The sequence below is a fragment of the Cydia amplana genome, chromosome 6 (genome assembly GCF_948474715.1).
Source record: "Cydia amplana chromosome 6, ilCydAmpl1.1, whole genome shotgun sequence".
In the NCBI taxonomy this organism is placed as follows: Eukaryota; Metazoa; Arthropoda; class Insecta; order Lepidoptera; family Tortricidae; genus Cydia; species Cydia amplana.
The window spans coordinates 14,586,895-14,609,695 of NC_086074.1; the positions used below are offsets into that span (position 1 = coordinate 14,586,895).

The 22,801-nt window shown below is 36.6% G+C and overlaps 1 protein-coding gene across 1 annotated transcript; it reads left to right on the plus strand.

Moving 5' to 3' along the window:
- The first annotated feature begins 1,625 nt into the window (after positions 1-1,625).
- LOC134649263 (dynein light chain Tctex-type protein 2B-like) lies at positions 1,626-4,055 on the plus strand. Its single transcript, XM_063503986.1, has 3 exons — positions 1,626-1,826; positions 2,283-2,429; positions 3,729-4,055. The coding sequence occupies exons 1-3, from the start codon at positions 1,668-1,670 to the stop codon at positions 3,963-3,965; spliced, it is 543 nt and encodes a 180-aa protein (XP_063360056.1). The 5' UTR covers positions 1,626-1,667; the 3' UTR covers positions 3,966-4,055.
- The last annotated feature ends 18,746 nt before the right edge of the window (positions 4,056-22,801 follow it).

Below are 22,801 nucleotides of genomic sequence, written 5' to 3' on the forward strand. Positions count from 1 at the left end.
GCGAAACAGCCTTTATTCGTAACCACCTGGTTAGCGTAACTAATTCTCATGAGTAGGTTTGGTCGATTTGTTAAATAAAACCTAAGTTGACGTAATGTGGTCGCTTAAATCTAACCGTATAGCCAAATAACTTTAATAACTTCGTATATTTCATCAAGTTTGCCTGAGATTGATACTTGAGTTGCACAGAACAAAGTCTAATTTACTTGGTAAATTTAGCAAGATAGGAGGTTGTTGTAGTAACCATCAGAATGCAGTTGCATTTTATGCTCGACGGGGCGCTGAACCGTTTAGACAATCTCTGCTCCGGTTCAATTCATGGTGGCTGGTGATTTAGACAACGGAGCATTTCGTTGATGTGGTCTTGTTTAGAGATTGAACCGGAATTGGTCATTGTTTTGATAATGTGGAACGGAATTTAGATACGTGATTTTATTTTGTCTTGCAATTAAGTCCAGTTGCACCAATTATTCTGTAACTGGTTGAATGTTTAAAAATGTATAAAAAAGTACGATTTGTTTAAAAAAACACGTAGTTAAACTGTACATGTACAAGAGGCATCTTCTGTAGGTGCCTAGTGCCTACAGCTATTTAATACCCTAAAATCATTTATGGAAAAAAGTAAATTTGAAAGTATATTTCGATAACAAATAGTAAATTATCTAATACCTTTAAACGAGCAATTCTTGTTTATATATATATATATATATATTTCGGAGATCTCGGAAACGGCTCTAACGATTTCGATGAAATTTGCTATATGGGGGTTTTCGGGGGCGAAAAATCGATCTAGCTAGGTCTTATCTCTGGGAAAACGCGCATTTTCGAGTTTTTTATGTTTTCCGAGCGAAGCTCGGTCACCCAGATATTAGTTGCTTATACGCGCAAAGGGACTTAAAGCGAAATTATTAATTAGGTAGGTATTTATCTAGAATGAAGCACCGGAGTAAGCGGGCAATAATTAATAACTGAAGTAATTATGAATTAATAGTATTCAGTAAGTAATATAAAATTTCAAACGGGTGACCGAGCTACGTCCCAACCTTTTACTTGATTTGATTTGAATAAAAAAAGGATTTGAAAGTAATTTAAGGTCAATTAACCTCCTTTTTGTAATGGCACCGTATACCAGAAATGTGATATAAATATGTAATAGGTTCTAAATTGTATTTCTTCGTCTATTATAGACATTTGGCTTATTACATATATATCGATGATTTCTAGGAACATTCAACATTATTTTCTGGGTGGAATATTATCCTGTAAGTATACACAATAAGGATGAAGTGAGAAAAAAAACATCCCCACTTTATATAGGGTTTATACTCATGTCAAATTGCAGCTTTCTAGCATTAACGACTACGGAGCAACGCCTCGGACAGACAGACACATAAACAGACGGACTTGTCGAAACTGTGATCTTTATCGGTAGATATTTATGAAAATAGTTCAGATAAAAAACTTTTTTTGTGAACCATGTACTCTTCATCCACCTATTCGTATCTATCAAAACTGTCAGATGGAAATTTCGTCTGTGAAGTTGTCAAATTAGAATATTACATTATCATATCAGAATATTAAATTATAGAGCTCAAGAGAAATTACGAAACTTTATTTCTATAAGAAATATTTCAATTATTTACAATATATAGTTACAATCAATAATAATGGGTGAACAACAAAGAAAAAGTAGATTGTCTATACACGAAGGTGCAAGCAAAGTAGCGCTCGCAGAGAAGTCTTTTAGCAAGATGAGGATAAGGCGGCAATCTTACGGCTTCGGGAGGGTGCCTGGTATAACAGCGGCTGGGCCTAGAACCTCACAGGTAAGATCAGCTTTGTTACCTTACCTGATGAAAGCTATGATTTGAGTACAGTCAGCTCTGCAGCTGCACAGAGAAAGTTGACCCTTAGCAAAGAATTTCCTATGCTTGGGGGATCAGTTATCTATATAAGCTGGCTGTACATAAAGCTGAATCATGCCGTTGCATGGCACGACTTGCGGTATGTTCGAACGCGGCAAACCAGCGAACTTTCCGCGCGAACTCGTTTTAGACACGATTTCGACTACGCAGATCGAAAGTACAGTCAGCAGCAGAAATAAATAAGCGTTGAGTCCGGCACATACTCGTAGTCTGCGTCTCTGAATATACTACTTATGTTTCTTTTGTATTTGAGTATTTATATTTTATATTACCTATTTATTTCTAGGCGAGGTAACAAAATGTAAATAGGTATATTTAGGTTTTCGTTTCTGCGCTGTTACCACGTCTTTTTTTCAGTTGGGCATTGAATTCAAGCGGCCCGCCTTGACGTATTTCCCGACATACCAGCTCGAGCCCACACGCAAAGTCAAAGATTTTGAGGTCCGGAAGATCATTGACCAGTTGCTCGATGAAAACTTTACAGGCCATAAGTATAATGTTCAGGTATTATGTTCTACTACAGTCTGTGCGGAAAGAGAAGAGTCTTGAAATGTATGGGACCCAATACATTCTACGACTCTTCTCTTTCCGCACAGTTGTAGACTCTAGTAGATCCGGAGGCCGATTCTGATTTCACAATTTGTTAAGATTTTGTTATGATACTACCTTGACGATCTCTCACGCTGACTGGTGCGGGTGTACTGGGGAGTTGTGTCATTATGCACCTTAAGTACTATACGAGTTAAGTATACTGCCATTTAGGAGGTATCAAAATAGGCTCAAAATTTCAGATACAGCCTCCAGTGATAAAGATAGATAAGTACCTAGTTTAATTAGACGGTGCTCACTATTTTGCTGCCTAACCATTTCTAGTAAAAAAAACAGCGTTTTTCAAATTTGATTCTTGTTTGTAAATCTTATTACACGCATTTTATCGCAACGTGGATAACTGACACTCTCCGAACATTTACGTTACGACTTCTCGTTTGACATTCAAAACTTGGACGTGATAACCTGCTAACTATGACAACCCCTACTAATACTTAATCCAGGCAAGGCTGTGCCCTTATAGCGTTATCGTTGCTTGTTTTATGTGAGCAACCTTTGTTTAATCCTATGAGTAAGTACCGCACAAAACATTTAGGGTACACGGTACAGTCAGCAGCAGCAGAAGTTGCTAAACGGGCAATGTGTAAGTACAAAATGATCTTGACGCGACTTTATTGTTATGAGAATAAGAGCGTGTCAAGGTCAATGATATTATATAACCATAGATAGGTTATACTCATACTTAAGGAGCACAAAAAATACTTCCATATTTATTTCTGTGCATACGAAGTAATCCGTTATTTTTGATTAAATTTTCCCATTCCATCCATCTTAGTCACACTTGTTGTTAAACATAAGGTCGTCTCTTTCTCCTTCGGTGTGCGGGTGCTCGTTAGCACGTGCACATTTCTCGCTTGTCCCGCCGTGTCTAAAGGCAACTTGTCCAGTTTGTCACAAGTTAAGCGCTTCAATTTTGAAACGCCTATAACCTATCTTGAGTTATAAATCATTGGTCAAGGTAATGTTAACACCTCGCCCGCTTAGCAACTTCTGCTGCTGACTGTACTTAAATAGTGAGTGCAAACATTCCTTCAGCTCAATTGCTATAATATTAGACAACAATGGAAAAATAATGTAAAAATGTGCTTAATGCGCAACATATTGACCGTTACCTATTCATTAGAAATTAAACTCAGGCAATGTTTATAAGTAAAAAAATGATAAATTAACCAAAAGAACGTGTTTTTTTTCTAGGAATCTCCGACACTAGCCTTGCGTCTGTCATGCGACATCATGCGCGAGATGAAAACCATGGAATACAATCGCTATCGCTTTATAGTCGTCGTCACCATTTACCAGCGCCGTGCCCAGTGCTACAACAACGCCATCACCTTCCTCTGGGATCCCGACAGAGACACCTACATCGACGTGCAGCGAGTAACCACCACCGCCGCTATCCAGGTCACTGCGTTCGCTATCTATTTTGATTAAAGCTCACTCAACCTCCCTTTTATATTTACGACGACGATATACATTGTTTCAACTCCTGTTTAAGGACTTGTGATTACAAAGCGGTCATGTATTAAGGCGAGGTCACTTGACATGGGCTGTTACTTGAGACTGTTGGACACTTGTTAATGAGATTAGTTGATTTACAATAAAGAACTTTGAAATTCAAACTAGTTATCGGATTACCTCCTAAATGTAGGTTCAAAGCAAACATGGGCACGTCCTCGAAACGTTCAAATGTAAAACTCATCGCACCCGAACAGGACCTATTTGCCAAACTTATAACAATGGACAAACACTGAACAACCCGATCTATATACAATATTAGAACGAGCTTAAGTGAATTAGTTGAGAGGCAACTTAAGATCTTGTAGAAGGGAAAGTCCGGATATTTGACTTTAGCATTTGATTTGTAACCGGTGACCGGAACTCTCTGGGTAAGTTTCATCCGATTGTGGAAGTGTGAGAGTTTTGTTTGTGTTTCAGCCTTGCCAAATTGATAAACACTGTTTAGAATATACTTACTGTATATATAGCGGCACCTATTGAAATGGGTCAGTATTAAGGGATAAGTAGGGTTTAGGTTAAGTTATATTTTAATGTTTCGGTGTCGATCTAAGGCATTGAGGCTTGAATTATAGCCATAGTTTAAGTAGGTACAGATATAGCAATTACATTTATTGGTCGACTATATTATTATCCAAAGATGAACATTTTGAGACCTGTCTCCAAAATCGAGGAGCTGGTATGTTCCTAAAAAAAAAACAATTTGTAGTTGTACTATAGTTTCAAAAACTAAGACTAAAAAATAAATCCATATTTATTATTTACCTACTCATTTTACGGCGTTTTCAATAAAAAATACACAAATTTCAAATTAACACTTCAGTTTTGATAATACCAACGAAGCACTTACCATTTTGCGAGATTAACATCTGCAAGCTTGTACCTACGTAAATAAAACATGAACAAAGAGTCTAGCCAGGACTTCCAGCTTGATAGTTCACATAAATAGAAGTTAGTAGAAACAATTTAAGAGTACGCCCAAGTGAGAAAATTGAAAGACTACTAACATCTGAATGAGGTTCAGAGCAATCTCCGTTTCAATTTCGTTTCCTTTAAAATTCATACCTTATTCGAAGTATTCTCGCAATTGGTTATATTTCTTTTCAATTCTCTTTTGGGTTAGTGCATAAGAAGTAGTACTTGAGATGAGATCAACTGCGCAAAGCAATCCTAAAATGTTTTATAAATTGGGACAAAAAATACAAAACTTAATAAGTGTTTACGTAAAATAATATCACTGCATTTAAAATTATAGGTAAGTACATATATACCATATACACGTACGTACTTTTTGATTATTGAGCATTCTTGACTTCTAAAAAGTTGGATACTCATAATCTGAATAGGTAAACGATCAATAATTTATGGTGTTATCTTGAAACTTCGTCATTAATTAACCCCACCTTTTGTAAATAATACTTATTTCCTTAATTTTTGATATGCCTGTCGAACACAGGCATCTCAGCGAATGCAATAAAGCCTGGCCAGAAATATAAATAATGATCACGCGCAATGTTGCGGAATTTCACTGGAACTATAGTAACAGTACCCTATACATGAGAATAACAGCGCCCTCTAGACAATGATCATATATTACTGGTCGGGCTTTACCTAAACTTGATCCCATATTTACACACATCTGAGCACATAGTGTCAGTTCACAGCGGACTAAATCCGGTTTAATCAAGCGAACTGGGTTAACAGCTACAATGCGGCCTATTACATGATGCACTAAATCAAGCCAGCACCAGACCGATTCTGATTTACCAGTTTGTTATGGTTTCGATCTCATTATGATACGACCTTGAGTCGTTTTATCGGGAGCCTAACTAACAAGTGTATATTGAGTAAAGCCAAACGAAATGAAAAATAATAATTGACAGATGCTAACGAAAAGTAACGTGACTATTTCCATACCCACTCACATGCTTTTGGCCACTGTAGTTGCTAGCTGTCACCCTTATTTTACTATAACAATAGAGTTCACTGAAAAATATCAATCATGTGACTGGATTATTTAAGTTTCGATTGGCGTTTTGGATCAACGATCCCAACGATCCTGGGGGCCTATATAGGCCCCCAGGTATCTCACTCGCTCCAATAAGTGCGAGCCAAATGCCTTATAAGACGACTACTGGCTGCATTTCGCGAGCGTGAGGCGTTAACGCGGTTGAGTTCGTATCAAAATAAGGTGAAAACGGCAACAAATTGTTAAATCAGAATCAGCGTCATGTTCGCGGATGGCTAGGAATGGGAAGAGGTATGCGTTTGCCGCTACAGGCGCTTGTTACGGTAATTTATTACATACTAGCCCTACGGCTTCGTCCTAGTAGTCGTTAAACTGAAGCAACCGATAGTACTCGTCTAATAAATTTACCACCTTTTAAACCCTTTCAGGGACGATCCCGGGGGCAAATTTTACTACAACAAATGTCACTGTAGTGGTTGAGTAAGTACATTTAAACATACAAACATTCGCATGTAGGCAATGATTTATAACTCAATATAGGTTATAGACGTTCCAAAATTGAAGCGCTTACCTTGTGACAAATTGTACAAGTTGCCTTTAATCGCACCTGGGCAAGCGAGAAATGTGCACGTGCTAACGAGCTCCCGCACACCGAATGAGAAAGAAACAAGCTTACGTTTAACAACTAGTATGACAAAAATGCATCCATTTTTGTCATTCCATCGAATGCAAAGATTAATAAAAAAATAACAGATTTCTTCCTGGGCATAGAAATAAATATGGAAGTATTTTTTGTGCTCCTGAAGTACGAGTATAACCGATCTATTGTAGGTACAATATTAGTACGACCGCGACCTAGCTTTTTTTTTAAACTCTCTGCTTTGAATTAGGGTTGTATCTACAACCTATGAATTTTGTAATAGACATCTGTTAGATATCTTTTAGACATCGCCAAGATACGATAATGATATGTTTAAGATCTAACCGGTCAAATTTGACATTTCCGCAATTCTGGAGATACTCTTGAACGATTTCCACAAGATATTACTTAGAGATCTAATTCACATCTAATAGATATCTAACACGATCTATCGTAAAAGTGACATTGGTTGCCCGAATTGCGCTGCAAAAGAGAACTAGTTGAAATCTAAACTATAACCGTATCTAGAATGGATCTAGTACGTATCGTCTCTTGTGAATATCTTGAAGTTCGAATACGGCAGTATGTTGGTTTTGATTTTATCCAACTGACGACGAACAGATGGAAATTTTTATCTATAGATAAGTTTACCTACAAAGAAAAGTAAAATAACATAAGACACTACCTTTGTAGGCCAAGTAAATTGTAGAGTTAACACAAGAGAAAAAATATCAAACCTTATTTTTTTATCACCCAGTTCCTACCTTCGGTTCCCTATGTTAAAATAAAAATTTGAGCCCGATCAAACATCAGGAAGTGGTTCTCATTGAGTGTTTACGATTTTACCTACCTATGCATACTAACTGACATACTAACACATCAAGTTAAAAAAAGCTTGTTGTAAGTTGAATCTGTCCCTTATCCAATAATGCTGGGACAACGCGAGGAAGATGATGGAAATTTCTAACCTGTAATAATAGTAATTAAATTGAAGCGTATAAAAGTCACTTAAAATGTATAATTTCCTTTAAGGAAAGAAAAGTCCTTCCATGCCAGGTGGCAGGTAATTTGTTTTACTAAATAATCAAAGGTAACGTTAACGAAATTGGAACCGACGAGGATGGTGAACAAATATACGTATGTATAACTTAAATTGATTGAAAAATAACGGTTTAATTTGAGTAGTCTTGAATGAGTGATGTTCGATCAATATTAAGGGTTATACATATTGTGGTTATATATTAACTACATTTTAAGATATAATTGTGTTTGAAACTGCCAATGTAAAAATTGTGTGATATTAATATTATTACTAATTAGAATTACACAATTATTTATCCCATTCGTCAACTGTTTAGACGACAACGGTTTCAATCACTTGAATTTTTAGTCGCTATTGGCGACATGTTTAGGGCCCTTCGGGGGTCCTTCTTCAGGCTCGAGTGCTCGCGGCGACTGCAACTCGTGCACGTGAGTGAAACCGTTTTCGTCTAAACAGTTTAAAATATGTCTCACGAAAGTTTAATATCGGCCATTAGTCAACGTAAATTAAAATACCTTAGCAATGATAGTACTTAATAGTTAATAACACTATGTTTCAGCTCATCAGTTCAGCGGTATGGCAGGGTATGTAGCTCGATTCAAAACACATATTCTTTGTACCGCTCAAGCTTATCCATAGCTCCCGCAGATTGCTAAGCCTTGCAGCAAACTAATCCATAGACCAAATTCTGCGTTTGTGGTGTAGACATAAATTCATTTTAACAAAGCCGCTAAGGCCACAAAGGGCGGCAGGTCACGGTCTGCACAAAATACAGCAGCCTAAGGCATTTAAGTAAATAATTAATCACATCGTCACTAAAGCCTCTTAGTTAATCTCAAGATTCATAAGACTCTTGAATTCTTTGTGAAGATAAGCCAAAATTCTTTGTCAAGAATCTTTGTTATCACAGTCTGTTTTAGTTTTTCCAAGTAATCAATTGAAGGGATTTTTACAAAAACAACATAACTGACTACACTGGTTGACACCTGAAACGATTAACAATGTTCTTAAAAAAGTGTCAACCGCTCTAAGCAGTTATGTTGTTTTTGTAAACATCCCTTCAATTGTGGACTCAGTCTTTTGTGATTAATAAATATTATGGGCAGATTTTTAGAATTACGCCTGACTTATCTAATGTTTTGTGTAAGATTTACGTTATTTTTAGACACAATTAACTTTTGTTGGAAAAATAATTGTGCTTAATTTCTTGGAAACCATTGATCGTGATTTATTAGGTACTGTAAGTAGGTATCATTAATTACTTCTAGGACGGTAAAAGCGTTTTTTTTATGCACTTAATGATGGTTTTTTGTACTCAAATTTGTAATTTTAGATTTAGTTTTAAATATAGCAATATGCTTTTACGACCATAGATGTGAGGTATTTAATGATATTTTTTCTTATTAATTAGAGTAAGTTGGTATGCTGTCATTTATTTTATAGTGACATTTTATTATTATAACTATCTACCGCATAATTTAATCACTACATAGTATAAAATAAAGTCGCTTCCTGCCGTCTGTCTGTCCCTATGTACCTATGCTTAGATCTTTAAAACTACGCAACGGATTTTGATGCGGTTTATTTCAATAGATAGAGTGATTCACGAGAAAGGTTATATATAATTTGTTAACCCGTGCGAAGCCGGGGCGGGCCGCTAGTAAATCATAAACTCCAAATTAAAAACATTATTTACTTATTATTGTATAGTAAAAATGTCATGTAGCTTTATAATTAATTTAAAATACGGCGTTCCCGGCTAAAGGAACCATTTATTCAATTATTTCAGTAGTAAGTAGGTTTTAATTTGGAGCTCAATGGGTGCTAAATCAAAATTCAGTTTGCTTATTTACTACAAAGATGGTAGTTGTCTGTCTAAAAGCATGCACTAGGTACTACCTAGGTACTACAGGTTATTGAAATTGATTCCGTTCTCAAAACTGTTCTTTTTTGCGTCGGCGATCCATAACTCAGAGTTCGTGCCCATGGGCGACGGTTTCCGTGGCAATGGCAGGTGAGTTATATTCACGACTACTCCTTGTTTAAAAATAGTGATCGAGTGTGGTCAATGAATACAATATATGTATAGTATTGTGGCGATCACTGCACACAGCATAATATTTATAATGCAACTTACAACGCATAAACCTCCCCACCGCAGTCGGTTAACTGGCCTCGCTGCGCGAGCAGTTGGGAATAACACAACCTGCACAACATACCACGTGACCGGTTTGGACTATACAGCGGCCGGCGCTCGCGCCGCTCCGGCAGTGCGATCTCGTCCGCGACGGCGAATGCATGTCCCTTTTGCTACCGATCCGCTTTGTACGCGAGTGCAGTGCTTACGCCTATTTTTTATGTTATTTCGCTTTCTTTCGTGTTCCTTTCTTCTGACTGTAATCTGTGTTTCCTATCTCTTGTGCCTGTGCTTTCTTCATGCTTGTAACTGTACTTAAACTGTTAAATTATACATAGTGTGTCTACAACGGGCTTATTATTTAAACGCCCGGTAGGCACCCTATAGTATTGGCCGACGTATATGTATACCTACATATTTTTAATTACAATTATTTTATACTGTCACCTTAAATTTTTTGTCTACAGTACCTAGAGTGTGATGAATACCTGCACTTCTCTGTACAGATTAATGGGTATGGACCGTTGTCGTAGAAACAGTTTAAAATAAGTCTCACGAAAGTTTAATATCGATTAATGCACTGACTTAATATAAAAGAAATAGACACACAAAGCAGAACAAAAACGTCAAGAAATGTGGATCCCAATGACGTTTCGCACCATTTGCATTGATGATAAAAACGCTTACGTAAATTTTGAGTCAAGATAAATGTTTCGTACAGAAAAGAGCTTAATGTCGTAAGCATTAAGTGTCAAATTTGCAAACATAAGTACCAACACTGTTAAAAAATTTAGTCCGATGGCACTAAACGTAACGTATTTACGTCAAACAACGTCAAACGAGAATAATGAACGAATGGAGTCACTTTGGTACACTTTAATATGTATTACTGTACAGGAAAACCAATTGAAGTAATAAATAAAACAAATTTAATTTAATCGGGAGCTCAAATAAAATTAATTCGTGGTTCAAATTCAAACAAATCAAATTTTTAATTCGTAAGTATACGTCTTTAAATACTAATTTCCTTGAAATAAATTCTACTTATTAAATAACTGTGTATTTAAGATCTACATTTACTCATAGCGCACGGGGACATTTAGATACTGATTGGATTTTTTTTATAAAGTCTACCTATACTTTATAAAAAAAATCCTGTGGTTGTCACTGTGTTCCGACAGGTTTAGCATTTACAGTTAGTCGATATAAGCCCTTATTGGTGGTGTATATGTCGGAAACAGGGAAATGGGCCGAACACACAAGTGCCGTTTTGCCTTGTTTAAAACTGCATCACCCCTATCTCTTGCTATAATTAAATAGCAGTCCACTTTGCACGTCGCATAGGTTTTCTTGGAAATCTTGAATTTAAACATAATATTATTTCTTATGAATTCCATATAAAAATATAAAAAATATTGACCTCACATCGACTCATTAGATTTTTGTTCCTTAACATCCCTTCTTTGGTACTAACAAATTAATTTATTCAAAACCATAAAATTACCACCAGATTACATAAATTATGTAATGCTATCCAAAGAACTAACCGAAAGAAATACATTCCATCCTTTTTCCTTGTTTTATCATTGTTATTTTTACATATTTTCGTAATTGTTGACAACTTCACATTTGAGCGTTTCAAACAAGACTAAACGAAAAAGTAATGCATGATCTGTTTTGACATCACTTTTGTGGGGCCATTTTTGGCGGCTGATTGGGTATCCAGTTCTTTATACTATATCAATGGATTAATGGATATATTAATAAATAATTTGAATAACAAGTCAACTATAATGTACCTACTTAATTCCTATAATGACAGTTGAAAAAAGAATATGGTTATAATAATTTGTTTAAAAAAGTCATCAATGGTAATGATTTAAGTACGATCTTGGTATGAAATAAAATTAATAACGATATCCCTATTAACTACTTGCTTTGATCACGCAAATTAGGCTTTAAACCCAAAACAAATTGTTAGTAATGTGTACAATATCATACATAGCTCATTAAAATTTGGGGTTACTGTGTAAGATTATCCCCATATATTTCATGAATACATATACACTGTGGGCGTTAATAACCCGAAAGATTTAAACCAACGATTTTAGAGCCTAATTAGAGTATATAAAGTTATATATAACATATAGTCCAAAAACCCATAACTTAAGAGATATTAATTATTTAAAATAAATCACAAGTTAAAAAAATCTCAATTCTAACACACCCTAATGCGTGACGTAGCCACCAACTAATTTAACACGCAGACGCACTAGAACTGCATGGTTATTACTTATTACTCTTATTAGCCAGTTTGGTATCTATATAGGTTTCACTATTTACCGAAATTTTGTTCTGTTCTCAATCGCGAGAGTGCAAACTATTTACCTTCACGATAAAATATGTCTCACGCTGATAGTTTGAAATTGATGTCACTAAAAAGACATTTTTCATTAGTATGAAGTAATAATTTACTGATTGTCACGCAAGATAAAATCTTAAAAATTTTATTGACTGTTATAAATAAAATTCGCCATGCCGCATTATCCTCTGGCTCATTTAGAATAAGAATAAGAATAAGAATAATTTATTTATAATAAAATAGGTAGGCAATCATTTAGCGGATATTCACATTGTGTACGGATTTGGAAACCCGAAAAACTATGTGGTTCCGGCACGACGGACCCACTTCAGCCTAGAAGTTCGTAAATTAGCTAGACGAACAATACCTTGAGGGGTGGATTGGCCGTGGAAGCAACGTCCTAACCTGGCCCGTCCGGTCACCCGACTTAACACCATTGGTTTTTTTTCTATGGGGAACTCTGAAAGATAAGGAATACTCAACACCAATGAACTCTGGAGAATATTCGAAGAAATAAAGAACACTTTTGTAAACCTAAATAATGAAATCCGTTTAAAATTAAATCTTTGTGCTGAAAACGGTGGTACTCACTTCGAAAACCTAATTCATTAAATTAATAAAAAAGCGTAATTGTTGTTTATTGTAGTTGTTTATTTTACTTTACTCAGTATAAATCAACACATCGAGAATTTAAAATAAGTACTGATAATCATGATCGATATTTTAACAAAAGGTCATTTTAACAAAGTAAGTAATCATCCCTTTCCAGCTGTAGTATGAGTTAAAACAATAAGAGGCATGATTTCTTTCGGATAGAATGATAGTTAATGGCTTTGGTTACCTCAGTCAAAGGAAAAGATTTTATCGCAAAGTTTCAACAATAATAACTGCACTGTACTGTTGTAGTAACTAATAAAGTTTTGATACAATTTGTGGTATTTTGTGGTGGCAATAAATTGAAATAATTTCAACGTAAACATCATCCTAGACATGTCCTAGACATAACTTGACACTTCTTGTCATGGAACACAAGTCACTGCATTCTCCGTGCATCGTATGATATCGGAGTGATTCGTGAAATGTCATACTCGCTCTCTGTTTCTCTATTTGAGATTAATTAAACTCGCTCACTCTCTGGAGTAAAGGTCTGTTCACAAAGAAGCGGTAAATTAATATGATTTAATTTGTACTGAAATAGTAGTTTAATTAAAACACATAATTGGACCCATGTGTAAACGACCTGACTATGATAAGTAAAGGTAAAATACTGGACTTTTAAAATACTTTATTTTAATCAAATTAATTACAAAATACGTTATAATTTACACTTTAAGTAAACCTATCGACAGTCGCTGGATCAAGAGAGCTCTGAAGGTCGTGCAGCCCCTTTTATAGGCTCGGTATCCCCGCCGAAGTCTGCTGCCATTCCAGGTAGGCGGGGCGGCGGCTACCTGGTCCTATGATGCAGCTCTCCGATAGGTGGCGCTGTAGCGGCTCCTCGTAGTGTCTTCGTAAGCCGCTAGGTGGCGCTTTCAGCGCTTGGCGCCATGGTTGCCAACACGGCCCTCCTGCACGGGGCCCGCCTCGGGCACCTCACGAGTTAAGATGAAATGCTGTAACATACAAAAATAATAATTAGCATATATTGTACATTTATTTGACGGAAAACATCTCGGCTAGCAAATTTTCCTCATTACTCCATTCAAGTCCCGAATTCCAGGCACCGACTAAAGGGCTGTAGCCGCACTTAGTTTTTAGGCCTTTATACATCGGAATAACTTGCACTTAAAGGGCATTTCGCCGCACTTAAGATTTTCAAGCTTAACTTGGATGGCAGTTATGATAGAAATATTTGCACGTCTTAATGATCCCGTAAACAATGCATTTTATCTTGACTCGCCCTAAAATATATAATTTTAAGTTGAACTGAAGAAATAAAGTTTCTATTTATTTTATTAGAATCGTTTTATTTTCCTTGCCAACACGGCAAATCAAAACAAAAACACATTACAGTTACTCTCGTATCTTGGAATAATCGCGTTTGTAAAATATTGTAAATCTTAGGAGCCGAACAAAACTTTAAAAACAAAAAATTAAAAATATATATAAAAATTATTAGACAATAAATGGCCACAATACATACTTTTCATTTGATTAAGCTAGGTCCCATTCATCAATTTTTATCCATGGTTTTATATTCTCTGCCGACGTAATGCCAGTGTACTTTTTAGCGGTTCTCTCACTACCTTTTACATCCGTCACCTCATATCTATCGTTACCCACTACTTTCTTAACTTGAAATGGACCTTTGAATGTAGGTAACAGCTTTCTACTTTTGCCATCATTATTTTGACTTTGGATTTTGATTAAAACCAAATCACCCTCAGTATACTTTCGTGCTTTGATTCTTGATCGGTCGAATCTCTGCTTTTGTGCTTCAGCGTCAGCTCTAATATTTTCATCAACTTTCTCGCGCAACTTAGTCACGTCTAATAATTGTTGAGAGTCATTATCCGGGGCTAAACTATCACTATCCATGCGCAATCGGTAACCGAAAAATACCTCGCTCGGGACCGCTTTAATTGTCTTATGGAATGTAGTATTCAAGCCCTGCTGTAAAGCTTTGATATACTGGTCCCACCTATCATCTGACGTATCCGCGCCGATTGTTTTTAAGGCCTCTAAAATTGTTTTATTGAAACGTTCCACTTGTCCGTTTGAACGTGGCATCCCTGTTGCTATAGTGTGCAAATGGATGTTTTTACTTAAACAATATTCAACGAATTCGTTCGAAGTGAAACATGACCCAGCATCCGTTATTATTCTCTTAGGGTTACCGAACGATTTTGAAATGTTTTCTAACTCTTTAATTGCACAAGATGATTTTGTCGATTTCACAGCAGAGATAAAAACAAATTTTGTAAACGCGTCAACGACTACCAGTAAATACTCATTTTTAGTTTTAGTTTTCACAAAAGGGCCTAGGTGGTCTAGATGTAGTGTGTGGAACGGTTGAGCGTATTTGGGAAGTGGATATAATTCTCCTTCTTTAGGTCCGCCTTTGTTTTTATAATAAATGCAGTTTAAACAATTCTTTATGTATTTTTTTACAACGTGTCTCATTCTTGCAAACCAATATTGATTTCCTATTCGCTCAACCGTTTTGTCTAGAGAGAAATGCCCCAGGTCGTCGTGATTACATTTAATTATTTGCCAAATACATTTTTTTGGCACAACCCATCGACGACCGTGGGCAGTTCTTCTGTACACTTTTCCACCTAGCAATTCATATTGGGAAAAAATAGTTTTATTGCTAGCCAAGTCACCCGATTCAATAATGCTTTTAATTTTTTGTAATTCTGGATCCTGTAATTGTACCGAAAGCAACCAATCTGATTCCGTTATAGACATAATAACCTCAGTTTCCGATTTTTCTCCGGATGGCACTGGGTTGCGACTTAATGCATCCACGTGTTGCATCCGAGTTCCTTCGCGATGCACGATATCAAATGAAAATTCTTGCGTGGATAGCACCCAACGGGCAATCCGGGGAATTATTTCTTTTTTTGACAGGGCGAATCTAACTGCATTGCAATCGGTGACAATTTTAAAAGTTGACCCCAATAGGTATAGCCGGAATTTTTGCAAGGAACAAACGATCGCCAAAAGTTCCAATTCGAAAGAATGGAATTTTTTTTCATCTAAAGTAGTCTGTCTACTATAAAAATGTACAGGTTTTTCACCTTCGTTTGTAACTTGCATTAGTATTCCTGCGATGCCATCTCTACTCGCATCTGTGTACAATACGTTTTCTTTGTTAGGGTCGAACATTGCTAAAACGCTATCTGACGTTAATCTACTTTTAAGCAACTGAAACGTCTCATCATGAACTGACTTCCACTCCCAAGTAGTGTCATTTTTCAATAATTTAGTTAATGGGGCCGAAATTAAAGCACAGTCTTTAATGAATTTCCTGAAATAATTTATCAAACCGAGAAATTGCCGCAGTTGATGGACGGTTTTAGGAACGGCAAATTTGTGTACAGCTTCTAACTTCTTCTCATTCGGCATAACGCAATCTGGTTTAATTTTATATCCGAGAAAATCAATCTCTTTTTTAAAGAAATGACACTTCTTTAGGTTTAAAGTCAGTCCGTTTTCTTTAAATATTTTTAGAACCTCCTCTAGAAGTTTTAAATTTTCCTCAACTGTTTCAGTTACTAAATAAACGTCATCTAAGTAAAGAATAACATTTCCGAACCGTAAATTCCCCAAAACCTTATTCATCATGCTTTGAAAACAGCTAGGTGCATTGGCCAGCCCGAACGGGAGCCTTAAAAACTCATAATGCCCGTCTTCTGTAACGAATGCGCTTTTAGGAATTGATTCCTCACTCATCGCGATTTGATAATATCCGCTTTTCAGATCTAAACTTGTAAAACATTTATGGCCTTGAAGTCTGTCTATCAGTTCCTCAATCCGTGGCATGGGATACTTGTCCTTAACTGTAATTTTATTCAAAGCCCGATAGTCAATGCAAAGCCTTTTTTCTCCGCTTTTCTTGTTAACAAGCAAAGCTGGGCTTGCATACGGTGATTTACTTTCACGAATAATATTATTTTCCAAAAGTTCATTTACCATCTCCCGAATTATTTTTCGATCTGGAATAGAGGCTCGAAAAGGCCTGCATTGAACTGGTTGAGGACTGGTTACATTTATTGTCATTTCATGACCGTTGACTTTACCTAATTCTTTAATGTTTGACGCAATACAACCGTCATACTTTCTGAAAAGCGCTATCAATTCGTTCTGGTGAGAATCAGCATCTAACTCAAGATCGGTCACTGTATTACAGAATTCCTTAAATGAAGACGCATAATCAAACTTCAATGAATTCCCTACTCGTGAATACATTAAATCATCGCGTTCGGTCACGTTCCTACCAATCAGTATGTCATAATCTGCTAAATCGTCCATAATGTAAAAATCTATTCCTGTCAAACAAACCGCATCGATTTTCAGATCAACTGTTATCTTGTGCGTAACTGTATCTGTATTTTGCATTTTATAGCCATGCAATGTAACAGGCAAGGGCAGCTTAATTATCTTTATATTCTGTTTTTTAACCAAACATGCAGAAATGAGTGAACAACTACTACCCGCGTCGACAAAAGCTTCGTGTTCAAAATCGTTAATACGAATATTCTTTATAAATTTGTTCCGCGGATTAGAGGTAGACACGAATTTTGTTTCATGTTTCTCTATTTTAACTGCATTCTTTTTATGATAACATTCAGATTCAGAGTGTCCTTGCTTGTTACAGTAACTGCATTGCTTTTTATTTGCAATCTTATTAACAACAACATCACAATTTGCTTTTGTATGATTACCGCCACAGTTATAACATTTGATCTGTTTTCGTTGCTGCGTGTTATTATTACGCGCGGTGGTGGATCGCTCAGATACATTAGGTGAAACTGAAGACCCAGATGAAGAAACGTTCTGACTTGTCGACGACTGTGTTTCACTTTTTGGTGGAACGTCACGAGAAATCGCGCCTACATTTTTCGCGTTTTTAGATGGTTTATACACGCGACCATGTAAATAACTTGCTAAATTGTCACTAGTTCCGAAATTGGTAGCTTCGATAGCTGCTCCTATACCGCAATCTCCTATATTACCCACAATAATAGAAATTATATCTTGTTCCGAAAAACCCAACGATAACCTATCAATTTTGCATTTCTGTTCGAAAAAGAACTCATAAAGAGATTGATTATCGTTTGGTTTATTCTCTACAATTTCCTTTAATAAGTCGAACATGTTTCGACGCCGTTGAAAACTAGATGTTAACTTTCTATTCCAATCCTCCCATTTCCACGAGGGCCAAGAACAATCGGTGCGCAAGAGAGAATCGTACCATACTTTCGCGGGACCTTTTAATTTGTTTAAAGCCTGATACCGGATCATCTCATCCTTCCATGAAAAAGTTCGCGCGTAGTTCATGATTATATTGAGCCAAGCAGACACGTCATCATTTAGTGGATTAAACTCTGGTATCATATTATTCAAGGTAGGAACATTATTTGTACTCACTGTTTGGATATCAGCTTTACGTGATACCTTAATTCTCTTTGGTGGTGGAGGTGACGGAGTCCTCCCGGTAGACACGCTAATGACGCTCGAAGAACTCGAACTTGACCGTTGCCGCTTCCGTTTAGCTTTAGAGCGTTTACTACGCTTACCCATTTGGACGAAGGTAAGAACACTTCTGATGTAAACGACCTGACTATGATAAGTAAAGGTAAAATACTGGACTTTTAAAATACTTTATTTTAATCAAATTAATTACAAAATACGTTATAATTTACACTTTAAGTAAACCTATCGACAGTCGCTGGATCAAGAGAGCTCTGAAGGTCGTGCAGCCCCTTTTATAGGCTCGGTATCCCCGCCGAAGTCTGCTGCCATTCCAGGTAGGCGGGGCGGCGGCTACCTGGTCCTATGATGCAGCTCTCCGATAGGTGGCGCTGTAGCGGCTCCTCGTAGTGTCTTCGTAAGCCGCTAGGTGGCGCTTTCAGCGCTTGGCGCCATGGTTGCCAACACATGCTGATAGAACATTATTTACTCGTACTGTCGTCAAAAATACGTGGTTTAAATCTTTCGGGTTATTAAATGCCGCGGTGTATTTAGTATGCTTAGTCTGAATAGAGAATATAATAAAACATATGAAAGGGTAACGAATAAAGTTGCGCAATTGGACATTCCATGTCTACCGCCGCTCATGGATAGTTTTCCTAATAGCAAAAGCAAAATCTGTCGCTACAAATTTTCGCAAACTTTATAGTATGTATGTGGTACTGTAATTGTAGATTGTGCATCATTCCATTTATACTATAAGATATGCTTCATGTGGCATAAACACTAAAGTCCACAGGTTGACGACCACACAACACTACCATTTATGACGGCCGGGACATGTAAATACACTTTAAACATAATGTCTTAAAACGTTATTGCCTTTCAGGATGATTGGACGTTCGAAAATAACGTTAAAGTTAATAGGCGACGATGTTATTCTGAGGCACGTGCCTTTTTTATTGGTATTGAGGTCGCTGTATTAAACACGATGTTTGCATTAATATGTAGATATCAGTGGTAAATTGAATGTCAACATGGCCGGGCCAGCAGTCTAGCACATTTGAGCACTAAGCTAGAGAACCCTTTTCAGTAATTATATCAGGTAATACAACCCACGCCCTTGCTGGGTGGCAATGCCGGTCTTGATAAAAAAAATTGTATTAATGTGTCGACGAGTAAAAATAAATAAGTAAAATAAAGTTTGAGTATGATAATTTGAAGTGACCTATGAAAAAAAGATTTATTACATATTTTATGAGATTTGGAGTGCCCGATACTGGAGTTAAGTATTATTATTATTCAGAGCCCACTGTGTCCCACTGCTGGGCAAAGGCCTCCCCCCTCTTCCTCCACTCGTCTCTATTTAGTGCAATATCTGGCCATCTGCGGGGGGGGAGGGGGAGTTAAGTAAAGTCAGTCTATATTTTTATAGTTTTCTCTTTTAAATGACAAAAAACAGAATTATTTAATCCTATACATTGATTGAACTACGTACGCGAAAAAGGTTTAATAACATATACATAGTTACGCAAACATTTATAATGCTAAAGTAAGTAAGAGAGAGAGAGAGTAATAGTAAGTCAGACTGATTTGTCCAAACCAAGTTGCAATTTCAAGTAACTTTCCAATATAAGTACTTATATGTAGGTAGGTACTCATACTTATATTTAAATACCCCATTTATTAAAAGTAAACTTTCTTGGACACGTAATAGGGTTAGTTTTGTAAGTAAATGAATAATTGAGATAAGTTATTTCAAAAGTTTTTCCGTTACAGGCATTAAATTAGCATGGAAAATATTCAGACTAGACGGGTGAACTACTGAATAATAAACATCGAACCATAATGACAATAAACAATACGAGACTGAAAACTATGTATTTGCATTTAACAGTTAGTGTAAGTGTAAGACCTGAGTGGACGCTCGAAGCGGAGCGTTCGGCGGGGCGTGCAGCGTGGCGTCGGGGTCAGGAGTAATTCGAGCAGCGTGCTCTAAGGCCGCTCCTATACGTTTGTATTTGTTTAACATGCATGCCGCACGCCCCGCCCCGCTGCACGACCAACTCGAGCGCATGGTCTAATAAAACATGGTCTTCTCTTCCCAGAGTGTCACTTGCCTACGTCACAATAACATTGCCACTTTATTTTAACATAACATGTTACATGGGTACATTATATCTGTGGTTAATAAGTTAAAATATTTCTTTATAATTTTATAATTTTCATTTATATGTATTTTATCTTAAATTTTACAATAACACGTCATTTTTAATTATTCGTTAGCAATATCTTCCGATTCACGAAAGAAATTTCAGACGTTCGGGTAATTCTGTTTACACTACTGGCAACACAGGATAGCGCTGTCACATTTGACAATCCGCCATGTTGTCCCTGACCGTCATCCTTGTCGAACGCGTGTTAATTGTTATTTCCTTCTCGCTCAGTGTCAGCAGTCGCAGTGTTTTCCAAACTTTTCACGTCGTAAGCTTGGTAATTAATGTTTTGTTACGAAAATGGTTGGCTGTTCTATTCGGAACTGTAAGAGTAGGAGTGAAAAGGGCAGTATAGATTTGTTTTATTTTACTATGTTTCTACATGAATAACTTAAAATTAATGCCGTTAAAATAATTTTCACCGTTGGTTAAAATTCTCCCACATTTTAAAGTTTGAGAACCTGTAAACAGCATGATGACGTAGGCAAGTGACAGTTAGGTCATTCGCGAATCTCGGAAGAGAGTACCAGGCGGAGTATATTATTATACCATGCTCGAGCGTCTACTCAGGCCTTACACTTATAGTTGATTTCGTGAATAGGTAGAGACAAACCAAAGAAAGTCTGCAGCGCTAGATTAAAAGTAGTTTTTAAAAATCAGTATGCGACAACACCACAGAAAATGTATTAAATAGTCTTGATACTTGTGAAATTTCTATCATATTTACCGTATATGAAAAAATTAAGCTGTATGCACAGCTTCATTTTTATGGTAAAATAAATTTCATTCCAACAATAGATGTCACTATTAATATGTAGACATATATAGATGGTCAAGCAGATCTTGTCAGTAGAAAAAGGCGGCAAATTTGAAAAATGTAGGCGCGAAGGGAGATCGTCCCATAGAAAATTTGAATTTAGCGCCTTTTTTTACTGACAAGATTTGGTTGACCGGCTATACTAATATTTTATTAAATTATACAACGGGACTTAATCGCGTATCTAAGTTTTAAGACCCGAGACCACGTACCTCCGAGACCACGGGGACAACGCCGTCCTCGAAACGTCGGAGGTAAATCATAAAACTTAGATACGCGATTAAGTCCCGTTGTATAATTTAATAATGTGTAAAAATCGTGAAAGTTTAAATCAGTGATATACTAATATTGATAAATAATATTGGGAGAATGTGACATTTGGCTTCATCAAAATTAATAAGCTTTTGTAATATCCGCGACGGCGGTAAAGAGGTACAGAGGGCCTACCGCGAACACCGAAGTTCTCAGTATGTGAGCATCTTTCTCTTTTACTCCCATTAAGGCGTAATTAGATTGACAGAGAAATTGCCCGCAATTTGCGAACTAAAGTTTTCGGAAAAACGAAATAAACCATTAAAACAATAAACATATATTAAAAATTAATTTTAGCTTTAACTAGTAGGTACCCATGCCGTGAGCATAAGCATGGAGGTTGTGGGTTCGAGCTCAAAACCCGGCTAGTACCAATGAGTTTCTCGAAATGTTAGAGGAAGTTCATAAGTATGCCTATACCTATTAGGTGTTTTATTATTTATTTATTATTATTTATTAGGTGTGTTCAATTTCCCTTAGGTCGCATGGTCCGATTGACTAGTCCGATTAATCGGAATACGAATATTTTTTTTTCCTGTTGGCTCGATTGATCGGACTATAAGAACTTCTCAAATCCTGTCAGTCCTACTATCGGAGTAATGGGATTTTAAAAGTTCGTCTAGTTCGATCGATCGAGCCACGAGAGCTTGAAAAATCCTCTTAATCCGATCACACAATTTTTATTTTTCCTGTTTGTCCGACCGGTAGGTTATGGTTTTTGTGTTTTTTTATTACAGCATGTCCATACTGACGGCCCTTTTTTATACGTTTTATTTTTATGGTATTGATGCCCTTTATTCAGTAGTACGCAACCACCTTTACGGCGTAAGAATACAATTTTGTTGTGATCTATTATTTCCTCCATCTTCCGTCCGTCCGGTTCAATAAATTGACATTGATCAGATGTTGACATTATGAACTGACATCGCATCAAATAAAATATAGAAAAGTTTATCAAATGCCAGTGTCTAGTAATGAGTTAAGATTAGATAACCTTTATGTGTCATCCGGACTTAGCAAAATATCAAGTCCACGGTTATGTCCGATCAATCGATCCAACAGGAAGAAAAAACAACCTCGTGGTTCGATCGATCGAACTAGACGAACTTTTAAAATCCC

Excerpts from the sequence above, each read along its gene's own strand:
- LOC134649263 (XM_063503986.1), top strand. The coding sequence starts at position 1,668 with ATGGGTGAACAACAAAGAAAAAGTAGATTGTCTATACACGAAGGTGCA. Across the intron at positions 1,827-2,282 it reads CTGGGCCTAGAACCTCACAG|TTGGGCATTGAATTCAAGCG; the intron begins GTAAGATCAGCT and ends TCTTTTTTTCAG. Across the intron at positions 2,430-3,728 it reads GCCATAAGTATAATGTTCAG|GAATCTCCGACACTAGCCTT; the intron begins GTATTATGTTCT and ends TTTTTTTTCTAG.